The 26354-nt window shown below is 31.1% G+C and overlaps 1 protein-coding gene across 2 annotated transcripts; it reads left to right on the plus strand.

The window, feature by feature from the left end:
* Positions 1-11281: 11281 nt before the first annotated feature.
* Positions 11282-16207, plus strand: LOC100527214 (uncharacterized). Of its 2 annotated transcripts, XM_006596921.4 has the most exons (8): positions 11285-11542; positions 11648-11781; positions 12431-12520; positions 13438-13490; positions 13652-13754; positions 14984-15088; positions 15189-15261; positions 15690-16207. In XM_006596921.4, the coding sequence occupies exons 1-7, from the start codon at positions 11329-11331 to the stop codon at positions 15252-15254; spliced, it is 765 nt and encodes a 254-aa protein (XP_006596984.1). In that variant the 5' UTR covers positions 11285-11328; the 3' UTR covers positions 15255-15261; positions 15690-16207.
* The last annotated feature ends 10147 nt before the right edge of the window (positions 16208-26354 follow it).

Consider the following 26354-nt stretch of genomic DNA (forward strand, 5'->3'; position numbering starts at 1 on the left):
TTATTTGGCTTATATTTGATTTTTTTTATATTGTATTTTATAGTTGTGAAACTCGATTCGGTTCGGTTAGTCGGTTTGACCGGGACCCGATGATTTAACCGGATTGGTTTCACTATTGGATCAGTCATGCAATTAACCCGATCAAATTCAACTGGTTAGGTGTCGAATTCCAGCTGGATCGGTCCGACTCGACCGGTTTTACAAAAAAAAAAAAATAGATCACCTCTACGATGTCATTTTGATGTCTTATTATTATATATTGTTATTTTGGATTTTGGAGTATAGAACTTTTGATGTCTCATTTTGATAGTTATGTACTTATATAATAGATATATATATGATTTTGAATTTTTAATATATATCGGATCAAACCAGACCAATTACTAACCTATCGGTTGGACCATTAATCCATTACTTTGATCGGTTAAAATCAGGTTGGTTTCACAACTATATTGGATTTGTTCGATTATATCATTATGTATAATTATACGTGTTTCTAAAATTAAAATAAATAATATTTTTAAAATTAAATTATTTTTGTAATTGGAATTAGCCAGTTCAATTTGACCTCCTTAGACACTAGAAAATTCTGAATATCTTCTTTCCCTATTTTTCCTATTTCTCCTTTAGGCACGAGCACATTCCGCGAGACAAATAAATGAGATAATAATGCAACCTCGCCTTCTGTGAAGAATGTGTATGCAGTTCCTCAGGCACCAGCTGCGATGAACGTAATCCTCAAGTGATCCTGGGAAGTCATAATTTATCACATCCTTCACGTCTGTCACTAACAAAATAACAGAAAGGATCAAGATACAAATGCACAACTCTGTACGTTAATACAAAATATCATTTCCTAGTGTCAAGTGTGCAACCAGGCATAAAAGACACCGTTCAATGCAAATAGTTTTTTTGGTTAAATTATTCCACAAGTCCTTATAATTTAGTAGGTCCTCACTCCTCATAGTTTATAAGTAGTTATTTAAACAGTCTTTATGCTTCTGAAATTTTTTAAATAACTCCTTATATGCTAATCACTGTTAACTTTTGCTAAACCACATGAAGTTTTTAATATGTCCCTATAATTTAACAAAAGTTCATGGAGTCTGTTAACAAGGACTAGTTTAAATTCTTTTAGAACTACAAGGACTCCATTAAATATTTTTTTAAAATAAAGACCTGTTTAAAAAATTAGTGAAACTGATTGCCTTACGCAGCCTCGGGCTCTTTTACGATACAGTTACATTGATATGTACAAAGAATTGAATTCAATGGTTTTACCCATAAAGAAATAGAACTTGAAGTAATGAGTGAGAGACACAGCCTTTGGCTATTCAGGTCGCCACAAGTAAGACTGGCTGGTACATGATATGAGATTGACTAGCAGCCTAAGGAAATTATAACTTAGAACGTTTCGTTCTTTTGCATTGCACCGATACCTGCTGGTTTGTCTTTTGATCTGATGAACATCTATTTTGTAATTTTAGGAAATTCTTATAATATATCAAACATAATAGAATCTGAATTATATTGGAGACCATAATTTTCTTATAGGTATTAACCTAATAAGATTCCTATTATCCTCCTAATGGACCAACATTTGATATATGCTCATTTAAGTTAAGTCCATGATTTAGTTCTCTAACATGTTTACTTAATTTGATCACATAAAATAAAATTCACTGATAATAAATAATTAATATAATTATCTTATAATATTAGTCCAGAATAAAAAATTCCAACACATCTTTCGGGTTTTTTCTTCATTTTCTTTATGCAAAACCTATCTTGCTTTTCTATTACGAAGTTGCAAACTATGCTTTTAAGCACTGAAACAAATATCTATGCTAGGATAAATAAGGAAGGGAAGGGCTGTGAGGGAGAGGAAGTAGTGAAAGAGTATTCGTTACTGGACTCAAATTGATGTGTGAACCATGAGCATAACAGAATAGATAGATGGTGGTGTGTGAATAGAGAGGGTCCTTGCAGGGAAAAAAGTCAAATGTTTATCAGAGGGTGTGGGGGGTCATGAGAGGGAGAGGGTATTTTGGAAGTAAAGGTTGTTCTGGATACAGAAAGAGTGTGCATTATCTTATATTTTTTTTTCTTATTTTCTTCAGTTTTTTTGGTTTTTTTTCTATTTTGGTTGTATTTGGCTGTATTTTCTAGTTGATGAGAGATTTCGCTTGTTGTAAGGAGCCAAGCTACATTTTTGCCTGTTGAATATATATGTGCACGTATGTATGTACTTCTTGAGCAGGTCATTCCATCAAATCTCAGTCTTAAATATTGTACTTGCATGTAAAAGCGATAGTATTGAAACTTGTAATAGCCACACTAGTAAATCCTGGGCTCATAGCACCAATGAAAAAAATAACTTGGAGGGTTACCCGTTGACTTAATCATTGGACTTTCCAGTATTTGTTTTCTTGTATGTGTCCTGCTTTTACTGATTGATTATAAGCTACTATTATCTTCTATGTCACAGTTCATTCATTACACTTTGTTTTATTTCTTCAGGTTAAACCTGCAATTCAAACGATGAAGAAGTATTGACTGATGCATGCTGGGCACTGTCATATCTTTCTGATGGCACAAATGATAAAATTCAAGCTGTAATTGAAGCTGGTGTTTGTCCCCGACTTGTTGAGCTGCTGCTGTGAGTACTTTGCTTCTCACAATATGGCTATGCAAAAATATATGCTCCTATGTGTCATTTTAATGCCAAATACTAAATTTCCTACTCTTATTCAGGCACCCATTCCCTTCAGTGCTAATTCCTATGGTTTTTATGTACAGTAATATGTTACTTTTGCCTTTGTACATTACAGAATAAGGAAAACAGTGATAGCGTGACTATTAATTGCAAGTTGCAATATTCTTTTCTATTTTCCTTTTGTTTTACACATGAACAATCCTGCAGAATAATAAGGTTACTGCTGAGATGACCTAATCATGCCTCTATTTTGGAAATGATGCGTTCTGGTATCAAAATATGTTTTCTATGATTTTTATTTTATTTTTATGTTCCTGGTTGCTTTAACCTAGTGTTTTGCCCCATAAGTTATCATCAATCACCAGGCTCTTCCTTGCCTTCTGAATCTGTTGTTGACCAATAATTATTAAAAAAGCATCAAGAAGGAAGCTTGTTGGACCATATCAAACGTCACAACTGGTAATAAACAGCAGATTCAGGTATAGTTACTTGTTCATTCTTCATGAATTTATAACTATTTATTATTTCTGTCTAGTATCCATATCATGCTGAATTTAACGGATTACAGCTTATCATTCCTATGTATTTTTTTGTGGGTTACGTCCAATAATATATAATTTATTTATGTTCATGCTAGCATAATTTTTTCATTGTTTGGCTATAATATTCTTGCTACTTTATCTTTGTTTCAGGTTGTAACTGTTGGCTCATTTTATGAGGAGTGCTTGATAGCTTGACATTGTTTATTATAGTTATTGACAAAGATGAAATTTTGTGGGAGGAAATTTTAGCAAGTGCTATACCGTGAAAGTATATAAAACACAGCTAGATCAGTCGCAGAAAATTCTGTACCCTAATGTACAAGAGATTGAACAGAACACACGCACCTTCCTACAAGTGTAAATACGAAATACATTTTTTTTTAAAATACCTTTTCATATGTTCTAATATATTTCTTTTTTTTTTTTAGTTTTGATTCTTGTAATGTTCAATTATTTATTTCTTTTTCTTTATTGACAATCCTATATTACAAAATGTTAATATTGGGTTGGGTTAAGAGAACCTTTAAAGGAAGAAAATTAAATAGTTAATTGACTATACTGAATGACCTTAGGGTAATACTTTATCAATGAAGAAATATCAATTTTTTTTATATTGTTTATGTAGTTTTTAATGGTATATTGTTTCTTTTAGATGTTTAACGGTAGATTGCTAGGAGTACCAATAACATCGTTTTTTCCTTCCTAACAAATAGTGCTTTCTCAAGTATTGTGTATTTTTTTTCTATTTCTCTCTTTCCTGTTTCTTCTTTATTTTTTTTTAAAAAACACATCTAAATTCATCTTATTTCTCTCTTTCATATTTTAATTGATCCTAATTCTTTTCCTTCGGTTAAACAAATTATACCAATGTATATTCAATTTCCTTTTATTGGATTGCAAGTGTGAGATTAAGTCTCACATCGAAGAAAAGTAAAAATGTTAAACACCGTAAAAAGAAAAAATCCATAAACCTAAACTTTAAGGTTTTGGTTTTCAGACTTCCCAACATCTTTTACACCACTAAAAATATTGCTTGATGGAGCAATCCTCCTCAAGGAGAACCCATGGAAATAAGTCTAACCCATAGAAATGAGAGACTAATTGAGTACATGTAATTAATAAAAATAGTATGAATTTAATTGAATTTGTTTGAAAATTTAGTGGCTTTTTTATAATCCTTTTGAGAAAAATTTAAAAAAATGGTTAATTATTTTTAAAAAAATTTACCAAGCCCCAAGATGCACTAAATTACTAAGAATCAAAACTTGAAGAGATGGAAAGAAACGAACAAAACAAAACCATTTACAAAAGAGAGAATTAGTAATGAATAGATCTAAAAAATGAGTAATGAATAAGTGAGTCTTTTGACAGTCTCCAAAATTATGATAGAGCATGATGATGATGAGAAAGATGAGTCAATTTTGATTTTAATAAAATTTTATATATTTGAATTGTTTTCAAAATCACAGTAGAATTAATTATGATGTATAAAATGTAATAATTCATGGTCATAACATTTTGAAATTTTGTAACGCTCATCAGTTTTGAAAGCCATTTTGAATGGTTGTTAATGGATGATAATGGCCAATAAAGAATTGTAACAGCCAATAATGAGTGGTAATGGCTGATAAATGCATTCTTGATGGTAGAATGCCTATATAAGCACATGAATTTGGTCCCTGAGCTCATCCCTTCGAATTCAGTCTTATACACCATCTAGAGAGTGGAAGAGAGAGAGCTTGGAAGAACCAAAACAAGAAACTCTTCATAGCAATGGCTGGAGGTATGTTTTGATCTGTAATTTCCGCATTTTATTAATAACCTGTGTTTCTTTGTAGTTTGTAATATCACAGGTTAAAAGAGATTTGTTCTAACATTTGGTATCAGAGCAAGAATTGCCTCTGCCTTGTCCATTTTCGTTTTTCGGTATTTTCCGATTTGATTTTGTTTATGGTATGAAGGGCCTTGTTTCTTAAAAAATAAAATTAGAAATATGTATTTCGTTTGATTTCCTTAATTTTGGCTTTTGAATCGTGAAAAATGGTGTCCGAATGAATGAAAAACGAACGGGTCTGCGTATGGGTCGGGTTTGACCCGCTAAAGGTTGTAGATGATGAACAGTGTTTTAAAAAAAAAAAAAAAAAAAAAAAAGACAAAAACTCCTACATTTTGTGCTAGCTGGGTATCGAACCCTTGACTTCGAGAACACTAATGTATGTGCAGACCACTAAACCAATAAGGCTTTTCTGATATGTTGTCGTTTTTAATACGTTATATACACATTGTGCTTTACAGTTTTTTGAATTTTGATTTAATTTATGCATGAATATATTCTAGAACATTTTATTCTATGCATATATATATGAAATCAAATGCATAATATTATATTTCAATTATAAAATTATATGAGAATCTTATTCATAATTATATTGTATCTTGATTTTGAAATGCAAAATACTATTTATTCTCATATAATAAATTTTTATGTCTAAGTGATCTTTATGATTTTGATTAATTATGGATTAGCCACAGCATCTATATTTGATTAAAATTATATATTAAGTTGGTTAAAGATCATATAAGGAATTAGACATAATATTGTAATTAATTATACTTATATAATGAATTTTATCTCACAAGAATTTTTATTATATCTGTATAATTAATTGGGATAAAATGACGTATTATTTTTCATGATTTACCCACAGGCATCATGATGTATGGATAATTTGTCGATTTTATCATAAAGTAAAAATTTACGATAGAAATTAAATTATTTTCATATTGTACCCGTAAAGCATGAATATTAAGCAAATAATTTGATTATTCTATCATAAGGTTTAATTGTTTCTTATTGAATTAAAAATTTAGCCCACAGGCAATTTTTATGTCACAAGATTCAATTTTATGGTATGTTTACATTGGTAAAAGATACAATTAAGATTAGTATGCCTCAAATTTTGACATAAGCCTTTGAATTTTGCAGCTTCTCAAACTATTAATTTTTCTGATATTCAATGTGATGTTCCCGAACTCAAAGGAGATAACTATAAGATATGGAAGGAGAGAATTCTTTTACAATTGGGGTGGATGGACATAGATTATGCTATAAGGAAAGACGAACCACCTGCAATCACAAATGAAAGTAGCCCAGCTGACGTTGCGCTATATGAGCGGTGGGAACGATCCAACCGGCTCAGCGTGATGTTCATTAAGACTAAAATCTCGGCTGGGATACGTGGTTCTGTTGACCAGCATGAAAAGGTCCGAGACTTGCTTAAGGCCATTGATGACCAGTTCATCACTTCAGATAAGACTTTAGCAAGCACCTTGATCATGAAGTTTTCTTCTCTTCGGCTCACCAGTGTGAAAGGTGTGCGTGAGTACATCATGAAAATGCGAGATATTTCAGCTCAACTTAAGAAACTAGAGGTTGATATGTCTGAGTCCTTCCTAGTGCATTTCATTTTGAACACCCTTCCGCATGAATATGGGCCATTTAAGATTTCCTACAACACACATAAAGATAAATGGTCTATCAATGAATTAATGACCATGTGTGTTCAGGAAGAAGAAAGGCTTGTAATGGAGATGGGTGAGAGTGCACTACTGACTACTGCTTATGGGAAGAACAAAGCAATTAAGTCTCAAGCTTATCAGAAGGGGAATGGTAAAATACCACCTCAAGCTGATATTAAGAAGGTGGCAAAGTGTTTCTTTTGCAAGAAGAAGGGACACATGAAAAAGAATTGCCCCGGATTCCAGAAATGGCTTGAGAAGAAAGGTAAATCAATCTCATTAGTATGTTATGAATCTAATATGGTTAGTGTTAATATTAACACCTGGTGGATTGATTCTGGATCTACTATTCATATTGCAAATTCTTTACAGGGTATGCAAAACCTAAGGAAACCAGTGGGAAGTGAGCAAAGCATTTTATCAGGCAATAAGCTAGGCTCACATGTGGAGGCCATTGGAACTTGCATTTTGACTTTAAGTAGTGGCTTTATTTTAAAATTAGAAAGGACTTTTTATGTACCAAGTTTTTCCCGAAACTTGATTTCTATTTCAAGGCTTGTACCGTTTGGATATTCCTTTAATTTCAAAGACACATCATTTGAGTTATTTTATAATTCTGAATGTGTTGGGAATGGTATATTGTCTGATGGTCTTTATCTTCTTGGTTTACAAAATAATGCCACTTATAGTTCTATGCATGTTCAAACTGGTATTAAAAGGTGTAATATTAATGAGAATTCCTCTATGTTATGGCACCGGAGATTAGGACATATCTCCATTGAGAGGATTAAAAGGTTAGTGAAAGATGGGGTACTCAATACTCTAGATTTTGCTGACTTTAAGACTTGTATGGACTGCATTAAGGGTAAGCAGACCAACATGTCTAAGAAAGGTGCTAATAGGAGTTCAAGCATATTAGAAATAATTCATACTGATATTTGTTGTCCAGATATGGATGCACATGGTCAGAAATATTTTATCACCTTTATAGATGATTATTCACGATATATGAATGTTTATTTGCTTCATAACAAATACGAAGCATTGGATGCCTTCAAAGTCTTTAAGGCTGAAGTTGAGAACCAATGTGGCAAGCAAATAAAAATAGTGAGATCAGATAGAGGTGGAGAATACTATGGCAGATATACTGAGAATGGACAAGCACCTGGTCCCTTTGCAAAGTTTCTTCAAGAACATGGGATTGTTGCCCAATACACTATGCCTGGTTCTCCGAATCAGAATGGTGTGGCAGAAAGAAGGAACCGAACATTATTGGACATGGTGCGGAGTATGCTTAGCAACTCCAATCTTCCTAAATCCTTGTGGGCTGAAGCACTAAAGACGGCAGCGTATATATTAAATCGTGTTCCAACCAAGGCTGTCCCAAAGACACCTTTTGAGTTATTTAAAGGTTGGAAACCGAGTTTGAAACATATGCGCGTTTGGGGTTGTCCGTCTGAGGTGAGAATATATAACCCACAAGAGAAGAAACTTGACCCGAGGACCATTAGTGGGTATTTCATTGGATATGCCGAAAGGTCTAAAGGTTATAGGTTTTATTGTCCACATCATATTACTAGGATTGTGGAATCAAGAAATGCCAAATTTATTGAAAATGATTTGATCAGTGGGAGTGATCAATTGAGGGACTTAGGTTCTGAAATTGATTATATAGAATCTCAACCTTCCACGTCAAATGAAAGATTGGTTGTAATTCATACCCCTCAAGTTCAAAGGGATGATGAACAACACATGATTGGCATTCCACAAACTGTTGTTGATAATCCAGTAGATCAAGTTGATCATCAAATTCATGAAAATGATGAACAACCAGTTGAACAACATGATCCCCAAGAAAATGTTGATGCAACATTAAGGAGGTCTACTAGAGTAAGAAAATCAGCTATTCCTAGTGATTATATTGTATATTTGCAAGAATCTGACTATAATATTGGAGCTGAAAATGATCCTGAAACTTTTGATCAAGCCATGAGTTGTAAAGAGTCAAATTTATGGTATGATGCCATGAAGGATGAGATGAGTTCCATGCAGAGTAACAAAGTTTGGAACCTTGTAGAGTTGCCTAATGGGGCGAAGGCCATTGGATGTAAATGGGTCTTTAAGACCAAAAAGGATTCATTAGGCAACATTGAGAGATACAAGGCAAGACTTGTTGCTAAGGGATTTACTCAAAAGGAAGGAATAGATTATAAAGAGACTTTTTCTCCAGTATCTAAGAAAGATTCTCTTCGTATAATCTTGGCATTAGTTGCTCATTTTGACCTTGAGTTGCAACAAATGGATGTGAAAACAACTTTTCTTAATGGTGATTTAGAGGAGGAGGTTTATATGAAACAACCTGAAGGTTTCTCCTCTAATAGTGGTGAGCATTTGGTTTGCAAGCTTAATAAATCTATATATGGTTTAAAACAAGCTTCCCGTCAGTGGTACCTTAAGTTTCATGGGATAATTTCTTCATTTGGTTTTGATGAAAACCCCATGGATCAATGCATATACCACAAGGTTAGTGGGAGTAAAATATGCTTTCTTGTTTTATATGTAGATGATATTTTACTTGCAGCCAATGATCGGGGTTTGCTACATGAGGTGAAACAATTTCTCTCTAAGAATTTTGACATGAAGGATATGGGTGATGCATCTTATGTCATCGGCATTAAGATTCATAGAGATAGATCTCGAGGTATTTTGGGTCTATCACAGGAAACCTATATTAACAAAATTCTAGAGAGATTTCGGATGAAAGATTGTTCACCAAGTGTTGCTCCCATTGTGAAGGGTGATAGGTTTAATTTGAACCAATGTCCAAAGAATGACTTTGAGAGGGAACAAATGAAAAACATTCCTTATGCTTCAGTTGTTGGAAGCCTCATGTATGCTCAAGTATGCACAAGGCCTGACATTGATTTTGCAGTTGGAATGTTAGGAAGATATCAGAGTAATCCAGGTATTGACCACTGGAGAGCTGCTAAGAAAGTGTTGAGGTACCTTCAAGGGACCAAAGATTACATGCTTATGTATAGACAGACAGACAATCTAGATGCGATTGGTTATTCAGACTCAGACTTTGCTGGTTGTGTTGACTCTCGTAGATCAACATCTGGGTACATTTTCATGATGGCTGGTGGAGCTATTTCATGGAGGAGTGTTAAGCAGTCTTTGACTGCTACTTCTACCATGGAAGCTGAGTTTGTCTCTTGTTTTGAGGCTACATCACATGGTGTATGGCTTAAAAGTTTCATTTCTGGGCTGAAGATAATTGATACTATTTCAAGGCCTTTAAGAATTTTTTGCGATAACTCAGCTGCTGTCTTTATGGCTAAGAATAACAAAAGTGGAAGTCGAAGTAAGCACATCGACATTAAGTACTTAGCCATTAGAGAAAGAGTAAAAGACAAGAAAGTGGTCATTGAGCATATAAGCACTGAGTTGATGATCGTTGATCCTTTAACTAAAGGCATGCCACCGTTTAAATTTAAGGATCATGTAGAAAGAATGGGACTTGGTTCCAATTTATGATTGTATACATATATGTAAAAATTGAAACTTTTATATTATGATATTTTCTCATATTTTGGTGCACATTGATTTATTTGAGAAAAATTATGTTTTGGACCAAGAATAAACATTGGGTTTATTCATGAAGTTTTATTACCACTTTAAGTATACTGCTTGGGAAATTGAGTATATTGTAATACATAGATGATATTACTCGTTATAAGAGGAACTATCACTATGATTCATATATTCATTTCTTAAGAAGATTGAGCATTAAGTCAAAATGTTTGGACCAAGTGGGAGAATGTAATAATTCATGGTCATAACATTTTGAAATTTTGTAACGCTCATCAGTTTTGAAAGCCATTTTGAATGGTTGTTAATGGATGATAATGGCCAATAAAGAATTGTAACAGCCAATAATGAGTGGTAATGGCTGATAAATGCATTCTTGATGGTAGAATGCCTATATAAGCACATGAATTTGGTCCCTGAGCTCATCCCTTCGAATTCAGTCTTATACACCATCTAGAGAGTGGAAGAGAGAGAGCTTGGAAGAACCAAAACAAGAAACTCTTCATAGCAATGGCTGGAGGTATGTTTTGATCTGTAATTTCCGCATTTTATTAATAACCTGTGTTTCTTTGTAGTTTGTAATATCACAGGTTAAAAGAGATTTGTTCTAACATAAAAATCATGATAAAGTTAAAACAAGTAAAAGTATCTTCTACTTCTATCAAAATCAATACTATTAATTATATAAAATTATTTTTATTCAAAATTAATTTTGTCAATCTCCGTTGAGAATTAAAATGGAGTTTTACTATAAAAAAATAAAATCTCCCTCCATTAAGAAATTCTGACACAATTTACATGCGTGGGTTGGGCTGATAATCCAAATTGAGATCAGTGTTTGTAAACTATATTATATCGGCCCAAAACCAAACGAAATGTATTATTTATATATCAAACAGGTAACAAGTTGGTCACTGCCACTTTATCACTCGCTCTTTCTTTCTGCGTGTTGTTGGCACAATGGAGTCTCTGTTATCTGTAACATCTTCTTCTCTGAAATTCTTAGTGAGAGCTTCATGGGACACACAGCAGAGACTCCCTTACAATCCCAACGCTCCCAGAAAGCTTAAGAATAACATTGTTGCAACTCCCACTCCCACTCCTCCAATTACGCGCAAGAGGGAGCAATACATTTCCGATCTTCTCAAGCGCGCCACTCCTCTCCCCACCATAGGTTTTCACTCCCTTCTTCCTTTATATTATCCACTTCCTTCAATTTTCTCATTTTCTTATATATATATATATATATATATATATATATATATATATATATATACAGGGCATATAGAAGAAGTACAAGATGAAACCTATTTGGGGTATGAGAAATGGCTCCCAACTCCACCAAAAGTGGTCAAGCCTCGTTCCGTCTTTAATGCTGCTACTTTAGCCTATATTGGTGATTGCATATACGAGGTCTCTTTACTTTTCTGTCACCACCCATTACTCTATTCATAAATTAATTATTGTCTTTAAGTAGTAGTTTACTTGCTGCAAATTTCATGTTCTGGGTGTTTTTGAAAAGAAAAAAAAAAAAGAAACTATCTTTATGACTGGCTGAAGAAGTAAAGAATTTTGTCTTTTAAGGATTCACAAGTAGAACATAAATTGGCTCCGCTTAACCACTTGAAGTCTGAGCTTAGTATGTTTTAGCACTGTTTTTTGGATTTCTCTATTTGATCAAATGAACGAATTCCCATAAGGAAGTTGTTCTTTGACTATTAACAATGAGCTCAAGTGCTGAAGTTAAGAACCTTATGACTTTGTTGATACACGGTAAAAGTATAGCTAGAACATGGTTTTAAATTGTGGTCTGCAACCGCAATTGCTACCGCATCAACCACATTTTTCTTGCAATGTCAAGGATTGGAGCAAAACCACGACTGAAATTGCAATTTAAAACCATGGCTAGAATTAATGATGTTTAAATTGGTTACAACTCACAACAATAGACTTGCAATTTACTCTATTCTTATTTTTTATGAAACAAAGTATAAATTGTCGTCAACTATGTCAATTGAACTTCTAGATATCTTATTCTCATTCCCCCCCTTGAAACGTGCAGCTATATGCCCGTAGGCACTTTTTATTCCCTCCCCTTAGTATTGAAGAATACAATGATCGTGTTATGGCAGTTGTTCGTTGCGAAGCTCAAGTATGTCTATTTTTTCCTTACTGCTTATTTTATCTTCATGTATTATATATGCTATGAAGTTAGATAAGTAACATGCTAGATATTGTATAGTATTATAGTGATGGGCATATAATTTTGCCATTTTTCTTTTCTTTCTGATCTATATTCTATAAACCTGTTAGGCTTGGTTGTCACCTAATTGGGAGTTAGGAAGTTATTTTGTGTACTTTTCTAGCTTGATTTACTGTTATAGGCTTAAGTTAAAACTTAAAATATGAGCTTTAAATTTAAAGTTGTTTGGTAATTCTATAATTTTTTTAAGCTTAGAAGTTACATTTAAGTTAAAATTCAGTGGGTAGTATGTTCTTCAATCTTGGTATTTGAAATAAAGAAGGAAAAAAAGAGAGCTAGAACCCAAATGCTCCTAACACTACCTTTTGTTTTAAAATAAAAAATAAAAATTCTGCTTTTTTCAAAGTTTACTTCATTAAAAAAAGTCTATTTTTTTTAAAAACAAATCTTAACATTTTGCTTGGATTAACTTCTTTTTAGAAGTGAAGCCCAAATAAGCCAGGCCAAATAAATCTTCATAATAAAATCTTATGCTTTGTTTTGTTTTCTCCTAATAACTCTTGTTTGCACACAGAAGCTTTTCTCCCAAGGCTGAATTTGTTGAAAGATTTTTTTTTTCATTGTTTGAACTTTGAATTACATATCCTAGCTGTTCATTTCAAGTGTTTTTATATCCTAATCATAGTTTTCTTTTTTAACGATTCCTTAACTGATGTCAATATAACAGAACTACATAAAATGATGAATTTTGGCTTCAGTTGGCTGGCGATATCCTGGAATTTTATTGACGGTTACTAATGAATTAAAAATGTGTTTCTAATCTGATTATAAGATATATTAAATTATTCATGTTTTCTGCATTCCAGGATGCATTGCTGCAGAAACTTCTTGAGAGTAACTTCTTATCAGATCAGGAGAGGTTAGAAAAGGAAAAGGAACTAATTGACAATTATGCTAATGTAGTTCTGGTTCAATATGGGATTATACTCTCAGTGTGATAGGAGTTGGCAGACCGTAGATCATTGTAAATCTTTTAAAATTTCTGTTTTGGCTTATGGTTTTTATTGTTCTTTGTTGCAGGGATGTTCTTCGATGGGGAAAGAACATTGTTTCCAGCAAAACTAAGACGAAAAAACGTGCTGGTGCAGCTGTGTATAATAGAGCATCTTCACTAGAAACACTAGTCAGTGCCTTCAAACCATGGGTTCTCTCTTCTGTTGATATAAATCTTGCACAAAGTAGTTGTCTGATTCTTGAGAATTTCCTTTATAGTTCATACATTTGTTTAAATCTAAAATGGTGATGACAACTGCAAGATAGTATTTTCTCTGACATAGATGCTGCTTATTGTTTTAATCCTACATGAAAAAATCTTACATTTTAGTCCTTACATGAAAACATGCTTACAAATTTGTTCTTACTGTTTGTCGATGTTATAACTGTTAAATTTGGTTCCTATACTTGACAACATTTTTTTTAGCTCCTACAAAAATAATTATATTATGTTTCATTTTGGTTCCTACATTTTAAAAAACTTTACATTTTGGTCCCTACCTGATATTTCTCTTCTTTTTCATCTGTAAAAGAAAAAGATTTGGCACCGTTATAATTTTGGCAAATGGCAAGGACTTATTTGTAAACTTTTTCATGTAGGGACTTAAATGTAAGGTTTTTTTATGCAGGGGCTAAAATGAAAGGCTAAATTTTTAATTTAACCTTTTTGGTCCCTTACTTTTAAAAGATTATAAACCATTTTCTTATCCATTTGATTCCTCTAATATTACAAGTTCACCATTTGACTCTCCATTCCTAGGAGACATGTAAACACCTAACAGACAAAGCAAATGGAAAACTAACAAAGAAACTATATAGGAAAGGGGAAAAAAATTATGAAGACTAAATTACAACTTTTTTAAAATGAGAGACCAAATGAGAAAATCATGGTATTTAAAAGATCATGTTTAAGCCTGAAAACGTTTCTTATGCAAACAAGTCTTAATCATATATACATGGACAATTATGATTGAGTTTATTCAAATTTGATTGTGACATTAATGTATGATTGTATGGTAAAGATTTGTATTTCTCATGAGAACAGTTATCACCTTACCCGCATACACATATTTCCAAGCTGCAGCTTTACTCTTTGAAACAAAGCTTATATGACAATATTAGTGTGCTTGTTTTTATTTGTGCAATATATGTAGCACAATCAACTATTAAGGGGTAACGACTAGTTTCCACCTCAATGCTTTGCAATTTCTGCTTACATGTGTGTTGCAACATATCCATCTAATATCATTCATTTGTATTTGGAAATCAGAGAATTTGATAAGAATAATCTAAAACAAATTATTTCCTATAATTTGAAACTTGTTTTCTGCCTCTTCTCTGACACGGACATTGAACTAGGTTGGCTATTTGTATTTGACAAATGTGAATCGCTTGGAAAAGCTGATGTTAGAGTTGGGATTCTCAGTTGACTCTTCCGTGGCTTTGAATGTTGAGGAAATAGTAGTAAGTTTCATATCATCCCCTCCAGCTTACTATTTATTTTTATTGTTTGGTTTTTGCTTTCCCAGTTAAATTTTGATAGAAACCTACTCTAATATTGCAGAAAACTGGAGTTAACAAAGAAACTACAGAAACTGAAATAAGAAAGGAACATAAATGGAGTAATTGACTAATTGGTATTTTTGGAGCTGAATTTTTATTTTTATTTTCTGGATGTTTGACCTCTTGTTGACATCACCAAATCTTCATGCATGCAATTGATGCTACCAGCATGCTCTAACATGATAGGACATAGGAAGGAATTAATAATATTCTGTAAAAGCTATCTTGTGGAAATAATTTTTATGTTGTGAATAAGAATAGTCTCAGTACTATAGCAAGATGTTGTATAATACAGCATTAAACTACACAATACATCATCCATGGGTTATAAAGAAAATATTTAAAATATTTCATTGAAGGCGTCAAGAGGATGATGATTCAACAAAGCTGCTGCTTTTGCATTAGCTGAACAGCATGATCTAGCTTATACATACAAGCAAAGCTACTCTTGTATTCTTGGTTTGCTTGGTGATAACAAATTGCCTTTTCTTTCCACTTTTAGGCAGGTGAGTTGAACAATGGATAAATATGATCTTCAGGCAATCGGAATTCCACAGGAGCAGGCAAAACAGTTTCTGAAGATTTTGTTTGATCCATTGTATTCTTCTGCAAAGCATGACTTCCTCTTTTACTTTGGCGGGAGAAGCTGTATCAGAACCACATTCCAACAGCATATATTTCCATACTATAGATTAGAAGCCTTCGAGGTCCTTCATAACAATTTTTCTGCTGCACAAAGGTTCTGGCACCGTAGTTTGTTAGTAATGTATCTTTTTCAGAGGCGTAAAGTCAGAAGAAGATAGTAATGCAGCGAAACTTTTGGTTTTATGTGATAGATTCGTGATGGGATTTGCAAATTTTGCTCGAACTTTGTAGAGTTGGTTGGTTCATGTGCGAATTTTGTTGACTGAATATTAGGGACAGAGACCAAGATGTCTATTTGTATTATTACTTTGGAATTATTACCTCTAGTCTTTTAACAACTTCACAAGATATTAACAGTATTCAAATTATTAACAATTTGAATAGTTTGGAGGAATCTTTTATTTTTAAAATGTTCTCATTCTCATAAAAGGGATCATAAGTAGTGTTACTTAGTTATAAAAAAGTCAATATAATTATGTCTTCAAATTTGTGATTGCACATGTTGCTAAAATATAAGTGACGAGAAAACACCCCTACCCCCAAAAAAGCAAAGGTTTTGATGACTAGTGTTCTAGCACCATGTCTTGAAAAAAGAAAAGCTCAATATGCATCACGCGTGAAGCAGAGTAAAATTACTTCATCCAATGTTTTTTGGTCTTATTCTTTTACAACTTTTCATATTTTATTTTTACCCGAGACTATGGTTCTACAACGAAAATTGGGTATCCAGTCATTGTATGTGTACCTTAAATTAAGGTAATTTTTTTTTAAAAATGTAAATTAAATTAAATATTCAAAATAATAAGCAATGCATGCATAATTAACTCAGGTAAAATTAACAAATATATGTTAAAAAATAAAATAAAGATTATTAAAAAAAGGTTCTAATAATAAGTGTTCAACACTATGTCTTAAAAAAGAAAGGCCCATATGCTTCATGCATGGACCAGAGTAAAATTACTTCATTCAATATGTTTTTTTGTCTTATTCTTGTACAAATTTCATATTTTATTTTCACCCAAGACCATGGTTCTGCAACGAAAATTGAGTATCACGTCATTGCATGTGTATCTTAAATTAAGATAATTTTGAAGTATATAAATTAAATAAAATATTTAAAACTATAATAGATGTATTTATAATTAATTCAGGTACAATTAAAAAATATATGTTAAAACTAAAAATTAAATTTATAAAAATATGTGCATAATCAATTAAAATTTATAAGAACAAGTTAAAAATGACACGTGCTAGTTTCCAAGAAAGAGCAAACTAAAAGTTTATTTTCCTTTAATGATAATATATGTCAATTTAATTTGTAGAGGCGGAACAGTTGAAATTTGAGGGATAAAGAATAATTTTTAGTATAAAATAAGAAACTTAAAAATACAAAGTGTTGAAAATTTAGAAAACATACAAAAAAAAGTGTTACAAAATGTTAGTAATGTTTTACGGAGAAAAGAAGATATGATGGGACTATGGGAGTTTACCTCATCTTGATAATAAGTGCAATCATTATTGTATTAAGATTGAATTGTAACAGTTTAAAGACAGGTATAACAATAATGTCTCATTCCTTCCTTACCAAAGTATTCATAAATTGATTGAAATGTAGGTAGTCATATGCAGGGAAACAATGTATAAATAGTCCCTCTCTGCATCAATAATGCATTTTTTATTTCTAAAACTTTATCCACGAAGGGAATGTGCAACATGGATATTGGATAGGGTGACTGGATAATGACTCAAATTAACAGAGGTTATCATCTGAAGTTGTATATACTATATAGGATATGACTCCTCATTTGGATGAAGTAGGTCAACCGGCCAAAACTTTCCAGATATGCTTCCGTTAATACTTAATAGGGCCATGTCATGCTGTATACGTGGCATTCCCATCACATGATATGTAGCAGATAACATGTCTGTTTCCCTTTAAAGTGTTTTGTCTGAAAATTAATTGACCCACTAAACTTTTTTTTTTCCCCACAGCTATCTCCCTCTCATCTAATATTTGATTGAGTCACGGTAAGATATTAAATGTAGATAACTTTTTCAACAAAAGTTTAAATCTTAATTCATCACACTTCGAAAAATTAGTTTGTTTTGCTAGACTTAACTCTCATTCCACTAATCCTCTTGACATTTTAAATAAAGTATATATTCACAAATTAACAGTAGGCGGCTGCCTAAAATGAAATGAAGTTGTTTCAACTAAAGTAGTTTTTTTCTTCTTCATAATCTACTAATTAGGATTAAATCTTATGGTTATTAGAGAAGAGAGTTTTTCCCATCTGTATTCCTTTTGAACTATAATGAAATAAGAACAAACAAAATACAAAATGAATTTTTATTATTATTATTATTATTTGTGTTTCATGAATTTTACCCTTCAACCTACATCACTGGATACTAGAATCTGCTAGCCTTCTGCTACAAATGAAGAGGGTCAGGTAACGATAGTGATGGTAGCACGAACTCATTTTTTACTAATGCAGATAAGACTCAGTGTCATCCTCATCCTTCAATTCAGTATACATCTTGGTGAGGACATATTTGTTTACATTATATTCTAGGCTTAAGAAAATTAATGTATTGGGTACAAAGAGAATCGAAATAATGAAACTCATAAATTTTGTGATTTTTCAAAAAAGAACATATTAAAAAAAGTTTGTTAAAGTGTGTTTTTAACATTTACCCTTTCATAAAAATGGAAATGTAGGATTTGTTTCATCTAGACTAGAGCTAGAGACATGGTTCTCTCTTTCCCGCAAAAAGGAGCCGTAGCTCACACTCAATTGGAGTCAAGCAATATTATCCTCATGCACAATTTGTGTGGTTAATTGAACATTTGGTCCATCGAGTCCCGTGACTCGTGAGTATAACAAATGAAGTTTAGCAACAAAAAAAAAAGTACAATGCTTAGAACATGTGGTTGGTCCCCATATCAACATGAGTCAGAGTCAGAGGGAAAGAACAAATCGCCTAATTGACTCTTCCATAAAGAGTTCATTTGGCCCAGGAACTTCAAAACTTTTGAGGAACATTAACATGTTATTCAAAGGCAATGGTGGTTGAACAAAAAAATACAAGTATTATGCCAACTGGATCTAACTACAATACATTCAGACATTTTGGTCCCAGGCATAGGCTTTCCTTACTTAGTTTGTTGATGAAGATTGGTGCAAATATCTATTAGGGAAAAAGCAGAAACAAGCGATTGATGAGAATAGTGACCCTTGATACCCATTACTATCCAGCCAAAATTGATGATTCTGATTATATTTTGTGACCATAATTAAATACCGACTAATTATCAATAAATAAACATCTACATTTATTGGTGCCACTGATTTTTTACCCTTATGAAACAGGACTCGCTTGCTTTGGAAGTTTACGAGTGTGAGTGAGACGACAGAAAGATAAATTGTCTTAGCATTAAGAAAACTTATCCCAACACTTCAAAAGAAACCAAAAAGAGAAAAACCCAAAAAATGATCGCTTTTGCTTTGAACTACAATAAAATAAATAATGATATTTTCAAAGCTAACACAATTACCTCTATCCAATTTTTATATTTTGAAGAACAATGGACATGCGTGCTCAAAGTTTAAAGAAAACGTAGTGTGAAAGAGAAAAGCATGATAGTCACTTTTCAACTAAAAGAAATCCATCCCCTTAAACAATCTTGCTGTTTAATTACTTAATGCGAGCAGAGCAGCCACGGTGACGCCATTAATTAGGCTCTGATGCTTTTATAAAATAAGGTGGCAAACACCATCATGTCTTCGGTTTATGACCATTTGATTGCCGTGTAGAATTCAATCTCTCAGGTTACCAAGTAATTAATAACTCAAGTGTTTGATGATGATAAATCTCAATGATTAACACTTATTTACATCACTAGAGATTTAAATACCCTTTTAAATCATTTTAACATAGTTTGTACTTTAAGAGTGTGAGAAAATTATGTATAGTAATACTCATTGCAGTCTCATCATTAATATACAAACGTTGCACAACAAATAAGGTAAGATAAAAAGGAATAATTGTAATTGTAAATGACTCTCAAATAGTACTATTTTTTATTGATCGGTAAAATAACACAAGCCCAGAAGTAAAAAACAGAAAATCAAAATCACATGTTGAGAAGAAATTCAAGAATTGTTATCAGTCACCCTTTATATGTCCCACACATACACTTTTTGACCCACATATCCTAGTGATCACATGTGGTATTGGATTAAATATTGGACCCTAATATCAAATCCAATGACTGAGGAGAGCTACAATGGCAATGCCAACACAAAATGTATGTGGCAAGCTCATCCTTTTTGAGATAGCTTCCGATGATTGTGGGATGTGCATGGCTTCCACACCTTCTATCTCAAACTACTTTTCTTTGCCAAAAGTTAATACAACACTGTTACAATGGATGATGTTTATGCTGTGCCTATGTGTCAACCTCATCCTTGAGTGGCCTCAATTTTGCATATCACTTGCATTGTGTCTGCCCTTTTTTTCTTTCGCTTTCTATTTCAGATAAGTACAATCCTTTGCCTCATTCTCCTTGTCTTTTCAAGGTACAACATTTTCATATTTTTATTAACCTAACCTAAAAAAAGAGGGAAATATATATTACAATGTTGAATACTAAATTATTCAGAAAAGACTCCACCAAAATAAATAAAATTAAAGTAAATAATCTCAATCATTAATGAAAAATTAACCGTGATGTTTCAACATTTGGTATACGTGTGTGCATGATATCAATAATTTATTTTCTCATCAAACGCTCCCTATTTTCATGACATTATTGAAATCTAAGGCAAAATAAACTAGTAAAAGTCGAATTAATTTTATCAAGATGTATATACAAAAAAATATTTTAAATTATTCACTCTCAATTTTTTTATTTTTGAAAAAAAAAATCTCTTCATCAGAAAGGAAAGCAAAAATGATGACCACTTCCTGCCATTCTGAAATACAATGAAAAATTCGGGAAACAAATGAAAGGTTGAAGGGTCAGCGTAGTGCACTGGCAATTGTTTAATGTTTTGGTACTTTAAAATTAGAATTTCTTATTGTTGATCATATTTCGAATTTTCAAACAAGACGAAATGAATACTTTAGATCCAACTTTTATTGAAAGGCCATAGAGTATCGAACAGAGTTAAGTAACTTGAAATTTCATTAAGTCCAACAAAAATAAACAATGAATGGGCCATGAGTTAAGGGCCCATCGGGGGACCATATGCCGCAACTGTAATATTTGTTGTTCAGTTCGTAAACGCAACCAAAAAGCAGTATATAAATGCGAAGTCCAGGAAAAAAGAAGTATTAAAAGCAAAGCAGTCTTTTTTATTTTAAAAAAAATGATGTTAAACTTGCAAATTTAATATTATACATGCAGATGGTTATAAAAAATTTAAAGTTATTTGGGAGATATTTAAAAAATAATAATTCTATTTAAATATTTTTTAGTCGATTTTTGACGAACCAACTCGTTCAACTATACATAACTTTAATGATTTCTTCTGAAATTGTTATTCATTTCTATATTATAAATTTAAATTTTCATTTTTGAAACTGAAATAATTTTAATATGTTTTACTTTTAAGTAATGATACGCATTTTATGAGTTTCTATATTAAATAAATATTTTCTCTAATTAATTATTTATTTTTAATAAATATTTAAAAATTTCAATTAGTTTTATGGATAATGAGAATTACAAATAATCGTTAAAGAAATATTTTTTTAATGAAACAAATTTTAGCTTGTTTTATATATAAAAAAAATAGTTAGTTTAAAAAACTGAAATCAAATGCATATTAACAATAAACAACAAAAAAATTAACATATAACATGTATTTATAAATATCTATGAAATGTGCAGAATAACTTACTAGTTATTCTAAATGCATGGGGTTTATTAGCGATTGAGTATTATAAATTATAGGTTAATTTCATCTTTATATATATATATATATATATATATATATATATATATATATATTAAATTATAATATATTTTTTAAATTAAATTTATATTTTAATATGTTCTTGTAATAGCTTGATTTTTTAAAAAATTAATTTAAACGTTTTAATTAATTATATATTTTTTTAAAATTTATATTTAGATTTTACTTAAATTAATTATATGTATCTTGTTTTTAATTTTAAATATTTTTAATTTCTATTTTATATTTTTCTTAATCAATAAATATTTGTATAATGCACAAAAATCTTGGTAATTAGACAATAAAAAGAGTAAACTAGCACCACATGGCAAAGGCCTTACAAGGTGAAAAATAATAGAATATAAAAACCAAGATATATTCTTGTTTTGTGAAAGGACATGATATAGGGTCCGGAAATAGATTACAATGCCATTTTCATGTCATTTTTTTCTTCTTCTTTTGGTTTTGTACTTTTCTCATCTTTTATTCTCTCGTTATCCTTTTTATCATCAAATCTTATATTGGGGTACAGGAAAGACTCTACTATTAGATGGGGCATAGGGGAATTCCCATTAGGGATTTAAGGTTTAGGGAAAATGAAGAAAATAGAGGAGAAAAAAATGATGTGTTAATGACCAATAAAAGCTTGTCTGCAGATATATTAATTAAACTCCTATTACTTCTAATTGTTTAGAGCATGGAAAAGAAGATACATAGTCTTCCCCCTCCCCTTTTCTCAAGTAATTTCAGGCCTCGATCTCTTCATATTATTAGTCTATCATTATATTGTCATAACATAAAAAATAGTATTTATTTGGAATATGTCGATAGTATAAATTAAATATATACTTTCATCTAAGTATTGATTGTTATATATATATATAACTGATAATGGTTAATTTTTAAGATCTAATTTAAATACATTGATAATGTAAAAAATATACGGCAATTTTTTTATCTGCATTACAAACTAAAATGCCTTAAAATTCTTACAAATGTGAGCTCTTTCATCGCAGAATCACGAGTTTCTGCAACTTTTCAGATTTATGAACACGGCAAATTCCATTCCCTTCTACTCAATCATTGTTACAGTTATTGTTATATTCTTGTCTTGTGCTTTCTCTATGCCCAATTAATATGTTTATTGGTTACACGCGGTTGTGCATCTACCCAATTCCTCCTTGGTAGTATATAATTGTTGCACAAAATAATTGTTTTGTCATCAATTAGAGTGGATCATGTGCACATCACGTGCTGTCTAATAATTAGGGCACCGGCAAGTAGATATGGTACAGAGATGCTTATTTAATTAAGCATATACTATGGAGCTTCTAAATGTGATGTATTATGTAGGTTCAGCCAATTACATTTACTGTTATTGGTTGAAATAGAAGACATGAGCTGGCTTTGTATTATAGCCAACAAAATGGTATTGTTGATAATAAAAAGTAGGAGCTGGTTTTGTATTATAGTCAATATTGGGTCCATCTTTCCTTTAGAAGCTAACTAGATCACAGCTATCACCAACTATGTAGATATAGGGTGTCTTAATTTCCTCTTAAGCCTTCACTGCCATGAACGGTAGCTTCTAATCAAACATGGCATGTTAACCCAATACTTGTTTTGTTTTCAATTATATTGAGATAAAATGACAGGTTGTATTTTGATCCGAAGCTTGAAAAGGAAACCCTCATCTATTAATTGTCAGTATTTTAGTTCAACTCGTTTTAATTAAGTTTGTCATAATAAAGATACATAAATCAATATGTAAAAAACAATGGTGTATTTTTTTTTTTAATTAACAGGGTTCAGTGTCCAATCTACCCCAACAGTTATAAGTGTAAAAAAATGTGTCGGTAAAATAAATTTTAAATATATACTTAAAATTTGAAACTAATTTGATAGACAGAACATGTTTTCATAAAATATTAGGATACAATTCTTCAACGTTTTCAAACTTTCATTACAGAAAAAAAAAAGTTTAATGCTTCAAGTTCAAGTTTTTTATGTTTCACTTTCACATCTAATTGCCTTCATGACAAAGGCAGTGTCCTGCTCTAGAACAGATATTTAAAATGCTTTTTGTAATGTGTTTTTTATAATCAGTGTCCTTAAAAATGTTTTTGACTAATAGCTCCTATATTCTCTTTAATCTCGCCATATCTTTATAACCAATTTCCGCAATCTGAATTATATAATATTCACTTATGAAGGTGATTGATTGATCAGATAGCTCCACAAATCTAGATTTGGAATCGGGAAATTTCCGACACAAATTAATCTGCTGGGAAATTCTCTGACACAAATTGATGAATTTTGCTAATTGCAAAATAGAATTTAGGATTTTTTTTTATGAATATAGAATTTCGGATATAATCTCCAATACCTTCCAAATGAAGCAAAACTTATCCAAACTCCTAGTGCACCATTTTTTAAATCTTGTGGTTCTTTAACGACAAACATTCTTAGCATTTTTTTGTCAACATAATTGTTATATGAATTAAATATTTATTTTAGGTTGCATCAATTTAGTTTATCAACAAACTAAACCGACATCAGTCTTTTATGTTAGAGGCGGTTCATAGAAAGCAATGATAAGAACTATGACTTATTTTATGCGTCTTTGAAAAATAAAAAATAAAAAGGAATATGCAATGCAAGCAACAGATAAAAGAAAATCCTTGATGTCTAAGTCTTTAATATGTGGATCAGTGTTGTTGGCAAGCATTGAAATGAAGAAAGAGAGGTGGGTGAATGGGAGAGAAGTGCATGCATACTCGCTCTATCTATTTTTCTTTTTTGTTTTGCTTCTACATTTGGAAGTTAAGTTGTAACGGAAATGCTATTAGATTGTGCCTATAGTACATAAAGTAACCTGTTGTTGGCAAGTCCTCAAAGCAAGTAACCATTGTTTTTTTTTTTACTCCGTTTTTTTAAAATTTAATACTTATATATATACCGATGAAAATGTAAAACAATTTAAAAGTTAATAAAATATTTTAATTGTGTATAATTCTTTTTGTCTTTAAAAAAATCCTACATCTGTGATGTATTTGTTTATAAAATATTTTAAAGAAATATAAACAACTAAATTAATTACACACTGTCCGAGTATTTTTTTTGAGTAAAAAATTATTTTGTTATCATGTATTTTACTCCTAGCAAATCTTTTATATAATAAAGTAAAGAAAATTTTCAATATGTGCATTCATTTATTATAATCATGGCTTTAAATTTTTTAACTAATAATATCATATGGAAAAGTAAAATAAAAAGAATATTTTTATTATTTAAAATAAAATATTGTTTGAAGACTTTTTCTTAATCTAAATTATGTTTTTTAACAGGTTATTGAAAAGTTTTTATTATTGTAATTGATATATTTTATTTTCAACAATTATTTAGTATATTTTTCAAACAGGGATTTTTTTAATCTACGTTTTATTATTTAAGGAGTCATTGAAAAATATTTATTATTGTAATTAATGTATTATATTTTTAACATTAAAGTTTTTAATGACAATGAACATCAATTAATGGGAAGTTTTTCATAAATTTGTATATAATCTTTCACATAAAACGTAAGACCCTAACTATTACCGCAAGTTACACTCAAATTCAAATATAAGAAGGTGCCTGCATAACTAATTAACTATTACTATTATGGGTGTAAACAAGTAAATTTAATTTAATCAAATTTGTTTGATTAATTAAATAAATAAATTTAAATTTAAAATTAAACTTGATTATTTAAATAAATCAAATCTAAGCTTTATAAACTTAACATTAATAAGTCGTTTATAAATAAAATATAAAAAATTAAAATTATATAAATTCTACACTATCATATCATATGTTTAACACATATTTTTATTTGTAGGTTATTATATAGTATAAAGTATTTTATTAACTACTAAATTGATAGTTAAAAAAATAATTTAAGATTTTTTTGTAAATTAAAAAATAATTAAATTTTAAAAGAGTTAAATAAGTTAAGCTGAAATTTTAGTTTTTTAAACAAGTGAAACTCAAGTTTTTAAAATAAACCATTTGTTCGGCTTATTTTTTTTTACAAGTCAAACTTGGTTTATTTACACTCCTAATTACCATAAGTAAATGCAATGCAAGTGACGAGGGTTTGAGGCGCGTGGAAATGAAGGTATATGCAAATAAAACAGAAAACAATCAAAACATACAACAGCCCCATAGGAACCGACCACACTAGGATTGGCCGGAGAATCTTTCTCTCTGTCGCATAAAAATGGTAACTAAAATCTCGTTTTCGGGCAACTTGCTTCTCCCAAACACGCCTTTAACTTCAATTCCCATTTCTTCGTTAAACTTTCTAATTTTCTATTAACCTCGAACAAATTATAAATTATTAAAAGATGGAAAGGGCAATAAGTAAAAAAAAAGCAAAAACTGAAAATAATTGGATTGGTTCGAGCCTAGGTCCGCGTCAGGTATGCGTAAGGACAAGTGCGTGGGTCCCAAAGTTCACTCAAAATTGGGTCCCACTGTCTTTCTAAGCCAAACCAGTTCACTCCTAAGTCCTAACC

The sequence above is a fragment of the Glycine max genome, chromosome 15, assembly GCF_000004515.6.
Source record: "Glycine max cultivar Williams 82 chromosome 15, Glycine_max_v4.0, whole genome shotgun sequence".
NCBI classification, from domain to species: domain Eukaryota; kingdom Viridiplantae; phylum Streptophyta; class Magnoliopsida; order Fabales; family Fabaceae; genus Glycine; species Glycine max.

Bases quoted from the DNA above. Each gene is read 5' to 3' on its own strand.
- LOC100527214 (XM_006596921.4), top strand. From the start codon at position 11,329: ATGGAGTCTCTGTTATCTGTAACATCTTCTTCTCTGAAATTCTTAGTG. The intron at 11,782-12,430 runs GTCTCTTTACTT...TGAAACGTGCAG, and splicing joins TTGGTGATTGCATATACGAG to CTATATGCCCGTAGGCACTT. The intron at 15,089-15,188 runs GTAAGTTTCATA...CTAATATTGCAG, and splicing joins TGAATGTTGAGGAAATAGTA to AAAACTGGAGTTAACAAAGA.